Source organism: Phodopus roborovskii, unplaced genomic scaffold, assembly GCF_943737965.1.
Source record: "Phodopus roborovskii unplaced genomic scaffold, PHOROB, whole genome shotgun sequence".
Lineage (NCBI taxonomy): Eukaryota > Metazoa > Chordata > Mammalia > Rodentia > Cricetidae > Phodopus > Phodopus roborovskii.
In genome coordinates this window covers 26,520,167-26,539,084 of record NW_026126482.1, presented here as the reverse complement: position 1 = coordinate 26,539,084, position 18,918 = coordinate 26,520,167, and the positions used below count along the sequence as shown (strand labels likewise).

Here is an 18,918-nt window from a genome sequence, read left to right as displayed (position 1 = left end):
AATAGCACACATGGCTTCCCATCCTTGAATATGGAGAGGTCAATACACTGAGTATGGGCAATAGGTCTGTTATTGTACATTTATTTCTAAACAGCCCAAGATGGATACAAAAGGTTCTGGATCCAGGATCACACACCCAACTGCAAGGATGTAAGAGCAATTGGCTGATATATACTATCAAAAATGCTATAGAGTGAGGGTCCCCAAATACAGCCAGCCTTATCACCTCCCACCTGAATTCCAAAGTGAAAGAGCTGGGTGTTTACCTGCAACCTCCTGGAGTCATCCCATGAAGGATCTCCCATTTGCCCTTGTAGCACAGAAATGAAATGTGTATCTGGTAAGTGTATCTGGTGCTGGAGACATGGTTCACTCATTAACACCACTGGCTGCTCCTGTAAAGGATCCAGGTTAGGCTCCCAGAATCCAAATGGTGGCTCGTGCCATATCTAATTTCAGTTCCAGGGTATCAAACATCATCTTCTAGCCTCTCTGGGTCATGCATATAGCAGTGCACCGACATACATGTAGGCAAAGTACTCATATACATACAATTAAAAATAAATCCTAAAATACAATGTATAGGTATACATTATACATGTGTGCATGTGGGAGCATTTATAACAAAAAAATCTAATAGTAAACAGTACATCCTCCATACACACTTGGAGATGGCAACCAATGCCTGTTAAGCCTTCCCTCAGTCCTCCCTCTCCAGCCCTGTCTCAGTGTCTTGGAGCCACTCCACAGAGGACAGACAACTAGATTTGCATCAATACAGAGGTACACCTGAGCAGCCACCTTGGGAGTCCCAGCACACAGCAGAACAATTGGTAAAAGACAGCTCTGATAGCGTCAGGAACTATGACTTCACAGGGCTGCTAAGATCCTGCAACTTCTGTTACTTAACATGGCCACAAAAAGAGGATGTCACCATGTCATCTCAGAGGATGTTGCTCATCCACACAGTTATGGGGCTCTGAGCCAATCACATCTGTAAAGGCTTCCCAGTCCTGGCCCTTAAAGGACTATCACACAGCTGCGTAGGACAAGGTCTTGTGCTGCCATCAGTGATCTAGCTCTAGGCCACCAGCTGTCAGACACTGTCCCTACATTAAGAATTGCAAAGAAAATGTCCTGACCCTTCCCTTATATCAGATCTCCTCTTAGCTGAGTTCTTCCACATTGTAGAGCAAATAACCATTTTGCAAGCTCTGCCCAAGGGAAAGAAGATAGAGTACAGGATGGTCTTGGCAACAAAGATGACACACTACACTTTAAATTTTTTTCTAAGTTACCTTTGCCAAGCCCATTAACTTCAGGAAAGAGTAAGAGGAGCATGATTCTTGGCTCTGGCCAAGGTGGATGAATGGAGTATGAAATGTTACCTAGTTGTCATGGGGAAAGAAAAAAAAAAAAAAAAAGAGGCATTTTGAGCTACTATTTTATTTTAACTTTATAAGTCTTTACAAGTGTCTCTCTCTCTCTCTCTCTCTCTCTCTCTCTCTCTCTCTCTCTGTGTGTGTTTCAGATAGTCTTGATAGATAGATAAGGCTGGTCTATATTTCACTATTCCTATTTTAGCATCTCAAGCATGTTTTACTATGCCCATCTCACTGTTCTTTTTTTACCCTTCATTTTATTTTTATTTTATGCGTTTGACTATTTTGCCTGCATGTATTTCTGTGTACCACATATATGCAGTGACTATGGAGGCAGAAAAAGGTGTCATACCTCCTATGACTGGAGTTACTGATGGTTTTAAGGCACCATGTGAGTGCTGAGAATTGGACCCAGGTCCTCTAGAACAACCAATGCTCTTATCTGTGGTAGTTCACTACTGTGAATAAAAATATTTAATCTAATATTATGTGCTATTCTGTACATGCACAATTCACTTATAATGTGTTATCAAATTGACTCTTATAAAGAGAAAATTATATAGCCATCATCAACTCCCAACACATTTCTACTACCCCGAAGGTCCCTTTATGGCCCCTGTGGGCAATCCCTTCCATCATCCCTATGCATCACCGTCATCTTTTTGTCCCTGACATATTGCCTTCTTCAGAACATTATACACATGGAATCCTATATACAATCTTGCTCCCCATTTCTTAGTGTAACGTTTGTGAGTCACCCATGCACTGCATACTGGTAGCCTCTTGGTTGTTATTGTTGCTGTCGCTGTGTGGTTGTGTCATCATTTTTTGTTCTACATACACTGTTTCCAGTGTTGTGGCTATATCAGTAGGTTCAGTCAAGAAGCAGAGACCTATTCGACATAACACATACCATTTCCACTTGTCAATAATACCTCAATGAAACAAAAAAATGTATTATCCTTTTCTAATTAAGTCTATCAAAATGTAGTTGTGAATATTTGTGTATACTTTCAATTCTCATGGGGAACTCCCTGTGAATGCAATCACTGGATGTGAGAAAAGTGTATATTCATCTTAAAGAAGGCGCTGACCTTTTTCCCAGAGGGACTGTAATAGCAGCATCCCACACTGAGATAGGAGAGCACCACCTGCTTCATGGCCTTATTCAGCATCACCAGGAGAAGTCCTTGTAGCCTAACCAAGACACTACTATGGTAGTGCCTCATGTTTTCAATTTATGTGGCTTTTCTTATTAATGACGTTGAAGAGCTTTTTGCATACTTAATAGCCTCAGATATCCAAGTGCTGGGATTATAGGTATAAACCAACACAACCATCAATTTTTGTATTTTTTGATGAATAAACATGAAAAGAATCACTGATATAGTAGACACTTGGACTTAATTTTCAACAGTTAAGACATAATAGTTATTTTAATGCATATTTGTGAGGACACATGATATGCAGCATGTAAATAAAAATGTAAAATACTCTCATTAATGTCTCCTTTGTTTTCACCCCAGAAGCGTTGGTTAAGAAAACAAACTTCGAAAATATAATCAGACAACATAGCTTCAAGAATATAATCAGAAAAGCAGCCACAGTTGCCGTAAACAGGTACATGTAAACTTGACAAGGAACAGTTATTGCAGTGTTTATTTCCAGAGATGGAATGATGGATGCAGTTAAGAGCTGAAGCTCTAGCAAGGGACTGATTAAAAGCTTTGGGACAGCCCTTTATTCTCCCTGTGACATTTTCTTCTATCTGTAAACCTAATATGACCTCAGAGGGCTGCTGTGTGTGTAAAATGTGTATATGTTTAATATATATTAACAGCGTATCTACATACTGTGAGCATGCAAGCATTCATTAGAACAAATTTAAAACTCATATGGAAATGGTGCATTTACTGACAGAGAAGCTACTAGCATTTTTAGCTACTAGTTGAATTTCAGACCAGTATCCATCATAGACATCAGCATAGCGATTGAAATTTTAATAAAGTTGAACATGAATCCCTTGTTCAATACAGAATTTGTTTATGAAGTCAATAAAACCCCAGGGAATCTCTTCAGTGGGATCAGAAGAAACTGCTACTGGACTATAATTCTGGGATAATCACAAAGACAATTGTAATCACATCTGTGTTTGCAATAACATAATTCAAAAACAGCCTAGAGTTCCAGCAGCCAGGGACTAGTAAGATCTGCTAAGTTATAGAAACCAAATGCCAGCACTGGTTTCCATCTGAGTGATTTTAGCTGACTCATGTTTTCATTTACAGAAAAGCTTCATTGCCTTCTGGATATGTAGAACATCCTGGAAACTCACAAGTTCAAAACAATGCCCAACTCTACTAAGTTGAGACAAATGCTCAAATTTTCTTCCACAAAAAAATTATAGGAATAATGCTGAAATTCTCCAGTCGCATAAGTGAAAGAAATAAAAGAAAAATGTGTCTGTGCCCGGGGCAGGAGCATCACCTCCAATGTTATGGCATTCTTTTTGGTGGGCCGATTGAACATGATCTTCATGATGACATCTGTAGAAGTTACCACAATCTCCTTAGATTCCTGGACTTTCTCATTGTCTCCGTGACTTCCCTGGCTAGAGGCTTCAGATGAAGGATTCAAACTGGACGCCAGATTTACATAGTTCTGCCTGGCAGTTTCCTGAGGATGACAAAGACCTCAGCCTTTAAAATAGGCAATTTGAGAAATACACTATGCTAATACATGTCACTATGCAATAAAGAGCAGGGCATTTGATTTAATAAGAGATACATTGCAATTTTAAAGGTAATGAGAGGGGGGAGTTGGTGGGCATAGGAGGATGAGAGGGGAAAAGACTGGGATTGATACATAAAATCATAAAAACTATTAAATAATAAAAAAAATTTAAAAGAAAAAAAAAAGAAAGTTAGTGTGAGAGGTAGCCCATATATATAATTCTGGCCACTACAGTGGGTGGGGGTGGGGTGGCTGAGGCATGAATATGACTACAACACCAATCTTGGTAATACTATTACTACTACTACTATTACTAATACTACTAATAATAAAATCTTCAAAAAACTGAAGATAGCCATTAACCAAGAGACTAAGTCTATTGTCCCCCAGTCAATAACAGTAAATAAGTTTACCTTCCATGCATCCTGCTTGGCATTACTATCAATTCAAACACAACTGGTTTAGGCATATTACAGGGTGTTGCTGTGGCCTATAAAGAACATATGGGTAAATAATATGCAATACACAAGAGAAAGCATTGAAGAGGGTGGATCTAAAATCCTGAGTTCACTAATTTTGAATCTGTTTTCACAGCTTTCACATACTAAGCCAATTTTCAAAATCGCAGACTGTTTGGAAGTCCACACTGTATTCTAAAGTCCTATCAATGGGGACACAAGCATAAATTGAGTGGTAAACTCCTGATAACTGCTCAAAGGCTATAGATGGTATAGATAGGGATTGGGTCTTCAGTTCTTCTGAGGGTCACACCAGGAAATAGAAAATTAACTTTGTTTGAGGGTAGGTGGAGTGAGTGATGAATAAAATACCCTAAAAGCCACTTTTCAGAAGTGATTTTTAAGCAATATAAAAATTTTAAATTTTGTGACAGAGTTAGTTAATACAGGACAGAAGAACATGAACATCACAGGCTGGGGAGGCTCTCACTCATTCACACAAAGTCATCCAATGGAGTGTGCATCTGGGCAGTTACAGGGAACCAGGTCCACGATGTTGTCCTTCCCTTCTAACTGCTCTCACTTCTGACATTGTGTGAGAGGGCCAAGGGAGGGTGTTCTTGAGATCACCTGATTTCAACAATCCATTAGAAAGATTCATGGCACCCCTGCAAGCTGTGATCTTCATGGTTACTGTTCCTCACAGGGAAAGGATGCAAACTAAATAAGCCAAGGGCAACATCTCAAAGGATAGCTCAGAGCAGAAGGCAATGATACACCTCTGCCTATCCAGATGAGTTAGGGAAGGGAATGCCCCATTGGTCTTGCTAGCAAAGAAGCTCTCTATGGGGTCAGTGTCCAGTTTTTGCCAGGACTCTTAACATACAGGCAAACCTACCACAGCTTAGGCCACCTTGTGCATGAAATTCACTGCTACACTCTCCAGGAAAGCCAAGGTAAATAACAAACACAAAAGTCATGAGGTTAGAGAATACCTCTCAGCAGTTGAGGACAAAGTCTTTTTAAACAAATAATTTTCTTGACTGTGCACACTCATGATAAATAGATGTTCATGGCAATCATCTAGTAGAACATGAAACGACAACACAGTAGTTCAGAGTAGCAGCTTCACCAAGGATGTCTTTACCATTATGATTTAAAAGCTTTCTCAATATCATAACAGTTTCCAAACCATCACTACAGGATGAGTTATTTATTAAAATTTATGTCAGGTGCTTTACCTATTTACTTTGTACCTATTACAAGGAATCTAAAGCATCCCCACCCCACTCTAAGTCCACCTTGAATATTTGCTATGCATTTCTCAAAGCACGTTTTATTATGTAACCAATGGCACCATTAACAATAACCAGGGCCCTACTAAATAACAGTGGCTAAAACTCGGTCCAGATTTAAGTTCCCCCAGTTTCCCAAAATATCTTTTCTGTGGATTTATTCTAATCAAAGGGAATCAAAGGAGGATTAAACATCTGACTGTTACCTCTTTTACATCTCTTTAATTAGGAGAGTCATCCTGGGCTACTCTGTGCTTTAACAGTCTTTCAAGGTTTAATCCTAACATAAAAAACAAAACAAAGCCTGCAAACACCCCCAAAGTGGGCCAGCCATGCAACCCAAACATTCAAGCTGCATGTCAAAAGGGGCTCAAAAAAATTAAAAGGCATTTTTATATGTGTGTATTTGAGTGTTATGTCTGTATGTGTGTGTACCAGGGGTATGCTTTTTGCGCACATGGATCTGGAAGTGGAGTTAGAGTTGGCTGTGGAAGGGGATGTTCGTGCTGAGGGACAAACCTGGATCATCTTAGAGTAGTAGCAAATGCTGAGTCATCTCTTCAGCCCCCTCAAAATGTTTTTAAGTAACATCAGATCTCAGGGTTACAGTGCGTATACAGTGTGTAGAGTTTTAGCTTCACTTGGTTTCCTGGGTCCTGCTTCAAGAGTTTCACTTGGTTCATTGCATTTTCAAAGTCTTGCTGACTGGCTGTCACTGTTGGTCTGCCCAAGTGCACCTGAGCCAGCGGGAACCTAAAGACCTACAGGGAACTACAAACAGTGGTTTCTGTTTGGGCCTAGCCCGTCCTTTCCACAGCAAGATTGATCATTTGTTCCAAACCATACAGAACAAAATGCCAGGCTCATCTCTATTTTCTCTCTGCTGTCCCAACACAATAGCTTCAAATGTCTCCTGAATAAAACCTGACTACAGATTTTTACCCTCCAAGAAAGAAAAAAATCAGTATTTTATTTTAATCTGGCAAGGGGCATTTTCCAAGGAGAGACGGCAGGAAGATGTAAAATGTCCGGGAATGGCTGAGGCAACCAACTTCCCACAGACTGTGGAGCAAACTTTTTCAAATGAAGGTAGGTTTTGCCTTTGGAGAAAGGAGCTCATGCCACTGCTTTGCTACAAGCACCAGGTTCCAGGCTTTGCTCAGGATGAGAAGGGTCCTTGGGTCATGCTATCCAGCCACTTCCATCAACATAGTGAACCAATTGTCTCAAACCCACACATCCCATAAAGGACTGCTAGTGTAGGCACTCAGCCAACCAGTGTTGCCTTAGCCTAGCACTGAGAGTCCTAGGAGGTTCCGCGCTGGGTCTGTAGCCATTTCATTGCACATCCAAGCTTGCCAGATAGTTGGAGCAGGTACATTCTTGCCCTTCAGGACATGCTAGGTCCCTTATTGCAGCCCTCTTTCTGGAAAATCTCCAAAGGAGTATCCTGCTGTCCTGTTAACAAGACCAGGTGGCAGAGCAGGTGGCTCCACGGGCAGGGGACAGACTTCCCTGGCAACTTTTGACTAGAAAGCCCAGGCTGCAAGCTTACCTTGGACAACAGCACCTTGCCACTCTCCAGGTCCGGGCAGCTAAGGCCAGCAGTGAGCGAACATTGAGCCCTGGTGCTTAAGCAAAGATGAAACCCGTGGGAGGGACAGGGAAGGGCAGACCCAGATGTGAGTCCTGGATGTGGGTGGAACTAGGGACTCAGGGAATGAACAGGGGAGGGCAGAGCCAGTAGGTGAGGCCTAGGCACAGTGAGGATGGGGGCGTGGTCTGAGTTGGGTATGGGCAGGTGTCTGGGTTGATCACTTGGCTGAGTCAAGAAGCAGGGCTTAGGGGACAGAGACAGGCACTTGGCTGTGGTAACCTAGGACAGTACACTTTGGCCAGGGAAGGCCTAAGGGTGTAGAGTGCAGTGGCCAGGATCTGGGGACTGGGTTCAGAGAACAGGCCCCAGGGGGTGGCATGCAGAAGGTAGGGTGCTGGGGCAGGGAACCTGGTGTAAGAATAGAGGGGAGGCCCTGGGTGCAGAATCCCGGGCTTGCTGGCAAGGTTCTGGGTGCAGGGGGCGTTGGGCACAGTGCTGGCTTCCCTGGACCAGGGACTATGGTCAGTGAGGAAGCACTTCCTATGGATGAGGGCTCTTGTGGTTCCCTGGAGAGCAGTTCAGTGCTGGGGGACAGTGGCCTTGTGCAGGAGAAACACTTCCCAGGGAAACTGAGCTAGTGTCAGGATGACGGTAATTACGTGCAGTAGCAGGGGAAGCTAGGAATCTGAGCGAAGCCTGAATCCCTTCTGTCTGGCTGCTGGCTCCCCTCTATGGATCTGCTTCTTGGCTTCATCTCCCCCTCCCCCACCAGATTCAGTCCTCCTTCAGGTCTCACTGTGTCTGCATTGCTCTTACCTGACCAGCACTGCCTGGGTTGCTGACTCTCACCTCTGCAGCCTGTTACCCTCAGCTCCCTGACTGATCTCCCTACACTGCAAACCTGACTGCTGGGGTTTGACCTGTGCCCCGGAGTTCTTGTTTGGGAAACATCTCTCTGTTCCTGGGTCAATGGCTTTGGAGGTCAGACCTTTGATTAGTGGTGAATGTTAGACATTAACAAGCAGCAGCAAGGCCCTGGCCGGTTGCCAGATCCTTGACAATTAGACTTCCCAGCTTCCAGTGTGGTGAACTGGCTTCTGTTGTCTGTAACTCATCCAGCTGGTGGCTTTTGGTTGTAGAAACACCAAATGGACCAAGAGAGACACTACTCACAGCATTATTTCGTTCTGTCCTCTGGCACTGGAATCTGTGTGGGACCCTTTGCCTAATAAGTATACCCCAATCTCTTAGTGTGACACACAAGGCCTTTGAGATTTTGCCCATAATATCTAAACATCATGCTTGCCCTTTCCATTTCATTCATTCAGTCATTCATTTACTCATTACATTAGGTTTTTGTTTTTGTTGTTGATAGTCTTACTATGTATATGAGGCTGGTCTCAAACGTATGATGATCCTCCTGCTCCTCCCTCTGCCTCTTGAGTTCTGGGATTATAGGATTGCACCATGGTGTTCAGCCCTTTGCATTTTGTTTAAAAGAATTTGTTTTCAGGCAAAATCTCACAACAAAGACCTTTGTTGAACTTGTGTTGATCCTCCTGCCTCAGCCTTGGATTACAGGTAGACATCCCTGCCTGTTCTTTCCATTTGGAAATCGGGTGTCCAGCCTATGTGGGTCTCTGCAGCCCATGATTTTGCAGTCTAGACACTGTTTTATGTTGAAATATCTTACTCAGTGGTTCCATTCTGTCCCTGTGACCCTCCTCTCTCTAGAGCTGTCCATGTCCTAGGCCAGATGTCACTATATTTTTCATACTAGCAATTTGCTGAGCCCTCACCTGATAGTAAGCCCCCAAAGATGCAGATCTGAGGCAGCAAAAACTGCTGTTTTCCTCAGCGCCTGTCACTGGCAGCTGGAATGAACCCCATGCAGCTAACTGGGTGGTAGCCTGCTGAGGATCCTCAAGGATGCAGGGGTGCTCATCTACTTGAGAGACAGAGGAAATCCTTCACAACTCAGGGGCCTCTACTCAGGAGACAGGAGAGTCTCCAGACTCATCTGCAGGGCGAGAGAGAATGAAGCAGCTGGTGAGTTCATTGATGAAGCAGAAAGACAAGGACTTGAGTGGAGTCAAGAGCCTGCATCAGGAGAGGGTTGTTCCTTTGTGCCTCTGCAGTAGCTGTGTGTGACCCCTGAGACTATGAGGATAATAACCTGTAACTGAGTTTAGATGTCAGGGACAGTGCCTGCTGCTGTGATCCCTGTCTTATCTAGAGAATTCCACCCTGGAAGAGGAGACTGTTCTGAAAGTGCTCTGTGCATGTGTGATATTTGTAGTAAGGAGAACACATTGGTCCTGAGGTCCTAGATCACAGTGAGGAGGGAGTAAGGCTTATGTCATCAGCCTTGTTAAGCAGTCTTGTTTGAGATGCCCTCAGGAAGGCCAGCACAGCTCCTTCTGCAGGCTGTGCAGCTCATTATGTGGAAGCTCCAGGGTGTCAGCCAGTGCGATGGAAAGTAGAACCAGGGGAGTGTGAGGAGGCTTCCAGAGGAGTCTCTATCTCAGTCCTGTTTCCTATCGAGCAGTCCCGCCTTAGGCTACCAGGAATATATAGATTTCCTTTTGATTCAGTCTTTCTCACTGGTTTTCAGAACAGTATCCACCAGCCCAGAATCTGAAATTCCAGTAACAAAATTACTAAGCATTCGGTACAGAATCTACTTGTGTCTTCTTTATATCTGGTTAGGCTGTGCATCTCAGGTCACAGTACATGTTCACTTAATGATACTAAAAATAGCATGCTGAAATTTACCCATTTCTGGGGTCCTGTCTTATTCTAATGTTTATGGCTTAGAAAAGAAAGACATTTCAGAAATAAGCATTTGCTCCATTAGCCCGTTTCTGCCTGCACGCCTCACAGATGCATGGTTCACTCACCCAAGGTGCTGCTTGTCATTCTCTTGTATATTGCATGAGTTTAGACCAAATTATGCTCCATGATCTCCCTCAACTACTTTCCTGGTAGAAAGAAATATCCCCCAGGTATTGCTCTCTAGAAAAAAAAAACACAAGTGTTAGTCATAACTATGTGAGACATGGCTTTTTTCCCTAAACCTCTAATCATATTTTTTGGCATTTATCCAAAGTTTAATCTACTGTCTTCCTGCAAGCAAAATTAAAATGAGAGCAATCATACACTTTAGTCAGTTTAGGAGAGCAACGAGATCATATATATTAAGCACAGTGATATATAATTTACTCTCACTCAAGGGATAAGGAGGATGTTGAAAGGTAACATGGGTGGTAGAAGCAGGTGGTATTTTCATTGATAAGGAAGGGTGACCTGGCCACTTACCTCCCATGCTAGACATAACTAAACTGAAATTCCACCTGTAGCACAAAAGCACAAAATCTTTTTTTTTTTTTTTTTTCTCAAGACAGGGTTTCTCTGTATTGATTTGGAGCCTGTTTGAAACTAACTCTGTAGACCAGGCTGGCCTGGAACTCACAGAGATCTGCCTGCCTTGCCTCCCCAGTGCTGGGACTAAAGGTGTGTGCCACCAACACCTGGCTTCTAGAGCACAAATTTTAATTCATATTAATAATAAATTTAAATCAGATATTTTGGGTGGGGGGAGAAGGAGCTGATGAACAGACAATCAAACCAACTAGCTCCTCCAAATTCTTTTTTATGACACCATCTTCAGCTGACCAACTTGAAGCAATGTCCCAAAGAGCCTAGTGAACTCTTAAATTGCAGCTGGCTTTGTCTTATTGATGTCACTGACTCTCTATGTCTCCCTAGTTCTTTTGATGAAGGGCAAGTCCCCTTTCTCATCCCTTTACATGCTTGCATCTCTGTGATTGGAAAACAGAGTTTGTAAAAGAAGAGCCGCAGACTGCCACTTCCTTTGGGCTACAGCTCAGCATGGTCCCCACGGCTTGACAGAGCACTCTGGACTGACTTACTCTTTGCTCATTCTGCTGTCTCTCCACCCTTCTGTCCAGTCCACACCAATCCCCTGCTTCTGCAGCTTGGTTCACATTGCAACCAGCTCTTGTGCCTCCAGCCACCCTTCCTGGGAGCTCACTCATATCTTATATCTTACCTAGCAGCCTCAGGCCCCTGTGCATGTGTCAGCCCTTTCCCCTGCTTCTACAGAGCCTTCCTTGAACTCTGAGACTTCTGTAATGCTTTGTGGCCTGTAGCCATTCCGTAGTGCACACATATGCACATTACTGTGCGATGTGTGACCTGGATATCAATATAAGTTGTCCTAGTCACTGTTCTGTTGTTGTGAGGAGACACCATGCCCAAGAGTGCTCTTTTCTAAGAAAGATTTAATTGGGTGTTTGCTCACAGTTTCAGAGGTTTAGTCTGTTATCACCATGGAGGGGAGCATGTGACATGAGGGCAAGTGCTGGAGAAGTGGCTGAGAGCTGCATCCTGATCCATAGGTGCAGAGAGGGGGTGAGGAGAAAGAGAGACTGGGCAAGGTGAGCTTTTGAAACCTCAAATCCAGTCCCTTCAAGTACACTTCCTCCAACGAGGCCACACCTCCTAATCTTTATAATCCTTTCAAATTGTGGCATTCCTTAGTGAGTAAGCATTCAAAGTTATGAGTCTGTAAGGACACTCTTATCCAAATCTCCATATTAGTAACAAAATTCATAATAAAAGAACGTTTGACAGTGACCTTTTATCAAGGGAAAAGTGGGACAAGACAAATTGCAGCCAACAACACCCACATTCAGCCTAGGAATTTGTTGTTCAAATTGTGTCAGCCCTTTCCCCTGTTTCTTCAGAGCCTTCCTTGAACTCTGAGACTTCTGTAATGCTTTGTGGCCTGTAGCCATTCTGTAGCCTACAATATGCACATTACTGTGCGATGTGTGACCCGAATGTCAATATAAGTTGTCCTAGTCACTGTTCTGTTATTGTGAGACGTAAATTGTGGGAAGACATAAATGACACTGTCTCTGGCATACCATACTCCTGACAAAACCTCAGAAAAGACATCCACTGTTCTATTTCATGCAATCATTTCGCCACATTGAAAAGGGTGAGGGGCAAACTGACAGATGAACTAACTCCACTATGATGTTACTACTTTGGCCATGGCAGTATGTCTATGGAACACTCAGCCATTATGTTTCAATATTGGACCTCTAGGCAACGACCTTTATTGCCCACTTCATCTAGGATGGTATAGTGGATCTTGGTTCTTGGTGCAAATGTCACAGACTTCATGACAGATTTTCAAAGGGTGAGAGAGAGGAGGTTTGCCTGAATAAACAGAGAATTAAACAAAAGAAGAAACAAAAGGTCCCACTTTGGAAAGTGAAGAAAGAGCCCATTGATGGTCACCTGGTGGGGCACATCCTGTCTCTGTCAGCTCCATCCCTGCACACTAGCTGACCTTCAGTATAAATCCTTCCTGCTGCATGCTCTGAGGGCTGTAAAGACACACATGGTTCCTTGAGTCAAGATCATTTGAGGTATTTCAAAAGCTTGAAAAGATCTGGCTGTCCAGATGCATTTTGGTAAAAGGTAGGGAGAATGTGTGTTTATCATAGATGGAACTCTCTCCTGAATGGAGGTGGCAGCCTGAGACACTGCAGTTAAAGAGAAAGAGCTGGTTCAAGCACAGTCTAGGAAGGTCAAAATTATGTGTCAACTTTGCTGGAAGGAGGATTTCTCCAGGGACTGATCCCCTGTCACTCAGGTGAGCTGCAGAAAGCCAGGACTAGCACAAGGAACTGTGAGATGGTCTTGAAAACTACAGGCCTTCAGAAACTGTAAAAAACAGTGGACCAGAGGCAGACAATCAGGGAATAACTGAACATCTACTGTGTGTAAGGTCCTAGGGAAAGGATGTACCACAGGCAGACTAGTTCTCGGGCAGACTAGAAGGCAGTCCTTGATGTATAAAGTGTCAAGGAAATGTGAGTCACTGTGGAGGTAAAGATCCCTGAGGAAGCACAGAGCAGTGAGGAGAACAGAAAAAGGAGCAGGTGAAGCAGCTTCTCTAGTCCATAGCTGCCTGGTGTGAACTGTGGCTCAAGTGCAGCCTACTTCTTCCCAGGGATGCTCATTGGGAGGAGTAGAGGATGGGCTACTGGGATTATTGTGTTTGTAAACACTGGCATCCTAGGTCTAGAAGGGATTTTGATTGTCTTCTAGTCCTTACTCAGTTTCCCCATGACAGAATTCCCCATGCCAGAAACATCTCTGCATTATGTTGGCCATTGGTACAGACATTTCCAAATATAGTAAATAAAGACCAACTAGGCTGTGTCCATCTTATGGATCCATGTCTGTGGAGCCAACTAACCACAGATGAAATTGTTTGCAAATTCAACATGGAACCTGTACTAAACATGCACATATTTTTCTGTCATAATCCTTAACCAATACAGTCTAGTGAGTATTTAATGGCATTTATACTGTTTTAGGTATTATAGCCAATGCATGGACTATTTAAGATACACAGAATTATATGAATATCTTTTCTACTTTCTATAAGGGATTTGAGTCAGCATACTTTGGTATCTATGGGAACTTTTGTATATGTTCCCTGTGGATTTCTAAAGATTCACACAGAAGGCTATGATTTTAGTCTGGCTTTTGAAGCAGAAGTTAAAAGTTGGGGATAAGGAGCTTGATATAGCCAGCCGTCTGAATAGAAAGCAGTGAATCCTAATTAATGCCTGACAGCCAGAGTCACTGGAGCTGAGCGAACGTACAGGGGCCACTATCCTTCCGACTCTCCTTCTAGAACACCAAAGAAAGGCTGCCATTGGGGACAACTGCACTTGGGGTCTGACCATTTCCCCTGAACCTCTGTCCTCTGTCATTTACCAATTCCTGCCCCCATATGCAGTTACCACTACTATTGGTTAATTTTGACAATAATGCCTGTCATGTACTTTGATGGATCTGAAGCCAGGAGAAGCCCTCAATCGCCTCCAGCAAACAATGAATCATTTGGTTGTCTCCCTTCCCCAGCCCTTCCAGAAGTCACCCAGTGCTTGTACTGCCACCTAGTGACAACAGCCAGCAATTCTGCAGTTTTTAGGAAAAAATTTAACCAGGTTCCAAAAGAATTTTGGAATTTTTCTCCAATGCTCTATTTCTACAAAAATTAAAACACATTTAACTATGTAAAAATTGAAAGATATGCCCCATGAGTAAGTGGCGTTTACCTTCAAACCCACAAAAACTGTATGGTAGGAGGAAGGGGATGAATACAGGGAAGGTTTAGATAGGATGGGGATGTGGATGTGTGAGAAAGCTATATGGAAAATTACAGTATCAGTGTACTTCTCCAGAGGAAAAAACAGATTAATTCTAATTTCTCTAAAATAAGACATATATATCTTACTAGAGTGGCTTACAGGTTGTAGTCCAACCATTTCCACAATGGCTGTCTCCAGATAGAAAGTCCAAGAATCCAACAGCTATTAGGTCCAGAAGACTGGACATCTCAGAAGCAAGGTTAGGAAACTTTCTGGTGCCTCACAATATTCCAAACTCAAGAATGAGGATTGAAAAGCCAATGAGGAACATTGCTTTTCCAGTGAAATAATCCACTCCTCCTGTATTGTATCTTGAGTAATTGTTTAGGTCTGTGTTGGAGAAGGGATGGTGTAGCGGTTTGAATATGGAAGACCCACATAGGCTCATAGATCTGAAAGCCCCCAGAAAGTAGCACTATTAGGAGGTGTAGCCTTGTTGGGGTATGTGTGGCCTTAGAGGAGGAAGTGTGTCACTGGGGGAAGAAGGCTTTGAGATTTCATCTGTCTGTCTCTCTTCCTGCTGCCTGCAGATCCAGACAGAATTCTCAGCTACTTCTCTAGCACCATGTCTGACTGAATGTCACCATGCTTTCTGTCATGATGATAATAGTCTAAATCACTGAACTGTAAGCCAGCCCCTGTTAAATGCTTCCCTTTATAAGACTTGCTGTGTTCATGTTGTTTCTTCACAGCAATAGAAACCCTAACTAAGATAAGGGACAATGAAGATTCTTCTTTATTTTCCTCCTTAGCCTTGGAAAAGAAATCGCAATTCAATGAATACCTCAATTTGGTGATCCAAAGGCTTTTGTTCTTTGTCCAAATTTACGGAGTCACCACATATTTATGATGAATTGTTATTATGGCGTCAGAGACATGACCTCAGCACCGGAGTACACTGTCCGAGGGTTCATGGCCACATATTCATGTCAAGCAATGTAAGACTTTCTATTGCCAAAAACATACATGGATTCTTAAGGCTTGATTTGTGAAAGTGTTTATTTGTCATGCAGTGTGGCAGGCTCATCATAACTGCTCTGTTAGTCAAGGAAAAGGCACAGTGAAGTGTGTGTCCCTCAATAGCAGAAACCGGGACTCACAGCACATCCTTCCTAAGGAAGTCTAACTGCTCTGTGGTCTTCCCAGCTTTGCTTTTCTGGATACGAAGTTCATAATGGCATTGATGCATTCATCTGACAGCCACCTTGCTTTGAGGGTAGTGCACTCTTCAGCATTAACTTCATGGAGCTTTTCCTTCTCGTTTTTTCTGATTAACTCCTTGGAAATTCTCATGGACTGATGAAACAAAACCACCAATAAGTGATTCCAACACGAATAGGATTAGACCACTCTTACCATCATATTACTAAGATGTAAAATAGAGTATACCTTTAATGTACACAGAGATGACTCTTGGGCAATAGGTCTGTTATTGGACATTTCTAAATATCCAGAGATGGATACAAATGTTCTGGTTCCAGGATTACACACTCAACAGCAAGATATAAGAGCAATAGCTGCTAACTATTGCCTATACCATAGAAAGTGCTATAGAGTGAGAGTTCCCAAATAAAGCCAACCTCCTCTCCTCCCACCTGAATTCCAAAGTGAAAGCGCTGGGTGTCTATAGGCATCCTACTGGATTCATCATGCCCATGAAGATTCTCCCATTTGTCCTTGTAGCCCAGAAATGATATGTCTATCTGGTAAGTTGTTTCTTTTTTCAATTACTATTCCCAACATCATGGTAACTTTAAATACAAAACCCAGAGGCACTAAAGACATGTCTTGTCTTTTTAGGATTTGTCCCCCTAAGGCCCATTGTCCTCCTGAGAAATGATTTCCATGTCCCCACAAGTAAAAACAAAATACTAACATTTGGTGGGAGCTTCGCATATGCTCTCAGCCTGGTCCAGACTTCTTTCTCAAAAGTGCTCTCAGGAAAAACTTCAGAGACCAGGCCGTGAGCACAAGCCTCTCTTGCTGTGAGCTTCTTCCCGAAGAGAAGCACCTCAGCTGCCTACAATACAAAGAGAGATGCGACCCTAGCTTAATAAAGCAAGGGTTCAGTTGACTTCAGAACAGCCAGCTTCAGGATACATGCTCTCTCATGGCCGTTAGATTGTCTGTCTTTCACAAGAACTTGGAAGCTGATGGCCTTCCTGGACAGAGTTTTCAAACAGCTCAGGCCATACCTGTTTCTGTCTCTCTAGAAGCTGGAATGGCAGCTTCTTCTGTGAGGGTGTGCACTGGAGAGGCAAGAATGGGAAACAGGGCGGAAATGACCTGACCCCCTACGAGCTATTAAACATTGAAAATAATAACAAAGGGGGGCAAAATAGCACCCATTGGGTCAACCTATGAGGCATTCACAGTCCACCCCCTTACTGGTTGTCCTAATGGTTGTGCTCTAAGCATCGTTCCCTGCACAGGTACTGAAATTACTCCTATGGGAATGAAGGGTCATGGAGATAGCTTACACTGCATTTTTATAAAAACATAGGCCCAAGAGCAAAAGTTATTTCTATAGTTTCAAGAGACATAAATTCCAAATGCTCTAACTTTGAGGAGCTGGTTCTGCTTAACTTTGCAAAGCTTAATTGATTCGTAACTCAGGCTCTGTGATCTCAATATGATGAGTTTAAAAAAGTATATGTACACAGACTATGTATGTATGGCTTGTGAGGGACTTTCCCAATAAAATATCCAATAGTCATCAGACAGACTTTCTTACCATATTTAGATCATGATCAATGTCTGCTAAGCCCTTCTCTCTGTCCTGTCTCTCTCCAGTCCTGTCTGTGTCCTTTAGGGACTCCACAGAGGACAACTAGATTTGCACCAATGCAGAGCTAGATCTGAGCAGCCAGTGGAACACCTTGTGAGTCTCAGCACACAGAACAATCGGTAAAAGACAGCTCTGATGGTGTCACAGAGGCTATGACTTCAAATGGCCACAATGAGAGGATGTCACCATGTCCTCTCAGATGATCTTGCTCATCCACACAGTTAGGTGGCTCTGAGCTAATCACATCTGTAAAGGCTTCCCGGTACTGGTCCTTCAATGACTGTCACACAGCCCCTGTGCTGGACAAAGCCTTGTGCTGCCTCCAATGATCCAGCTGTAGGTCACCAGCTGTCAGACTGTCCCTATAGTAGGAATTTCAGAGAAAATGTCCTGACCCTTCCCTTATATTAGATCTCCCCTTATCCTGGTTCCTCTACATTACAGAGGAAATAGTCATCCTGCAAACTCTGCCCAAGGGAAAGAAGACAGAGTACAGAATTGCCCTGGCAACAAAGATGACACGCTACAGTTTAAGTTTTTTTTTTTTTTTCTTTTCTAAGTTACCTTTGCTGAGCCCATTATCCTTGGAAATGTGTAAGAGGAGCATGCTTCTGGGCTCTGACCGAGGTGACTGAATGGAGTATGAAATGTTGCCTAGATGGGATTGAAAAAGAAAAGCGTTTAAAAATTGCTATTTGATTTAAAATTCACAGATGCACATTTGTGTACTTGGATGGTTTTCTTTGTCTCACCTGGTCCCAGTAGACTATTTTCACTCCTCCTGCCAGAAACTCTCATCCACGTATGTCATACTACTCAGAGGCTATATGAAATATAATTGTTTGGCCAATGGCTCAGACTTATTCCTGGCTAGCTCTTTCTTATAAATTGACCCATATGTATTAACCGATGTTGCCCAGTAGCTTGGTTTACTGGTGATACTCTAACGTGTTACTCCCTTAAGAGGCTGCATGGTTTTTCCCTGACTCAGCCTTCTTTCTCTATGTAGCTATATTTTGATTTCCAGCCTACCTATATTCCCTGGCCATTGGTGAAACAGCTACATTCATCAACCCATAAAAGCAACACGTATTCACAGCATACAGAAGGACATGCACAAATACAGTCTGTTGGAGACAGACTATATATCCTAATCTGACCTTGAATTTAACCATCTCATGCCTCAGCCTCTTGAGCACACGGATTACAGGTATGTACCACAATGTCCAGCTCAGTATGTCTAATTGATCAGGATATTTAAATTAAAATTATATGTTATACTACATACATGATTCACTACTATTGTGTTATTAATGGACTTTTACAAATATGTAAACTATGTTGCCAACAACAATTTCAGCAGAGAAAACATTTACTACCCCAAAAGCCTCCTGAAGGCCCTG

At 42.9% G+C, this 18,918-nt stretch overlaps 1 protein-coding gene across 3 annotated transcripts in view; it reads right to left on the bottom strand.

The window, feature by feature from the left end:
• Window positions 1-15,726: 15,726 nt before the first annotated feature.
• Eci2 (enoyl-CoA delta isomerase 2) overlaps window positions 15,727-18,918 on the bottom strand; it is a 47,794-nt gene continuing 44,602 nt past the window's right edge. For all 3 annotated transcript variants that reach the window (XM_051194447.1, XM_051194446.1, XM_051194448.1), the window contains exons 8-10: window positions 18,080-18,169; window positions 16,604-16,747; window positions 15,727-16,023 (exon numbers count right to left, since the gene is read on the bottom strand). In XM_051194447.1, the coding sequence (XP_051050404.1) occupies window positions 15,850-16,023; window positions 16,604-16,747; window positions 18,080-18,169 (408 nt within the window). In that variant the 3' untranslated portion in view covers window positions 15,727-15,849. The remainder of the gene's footprint in view (window positions 16,024-16,603; window positions 16,748-18,079; window positions 18,170-18,918) is intronic.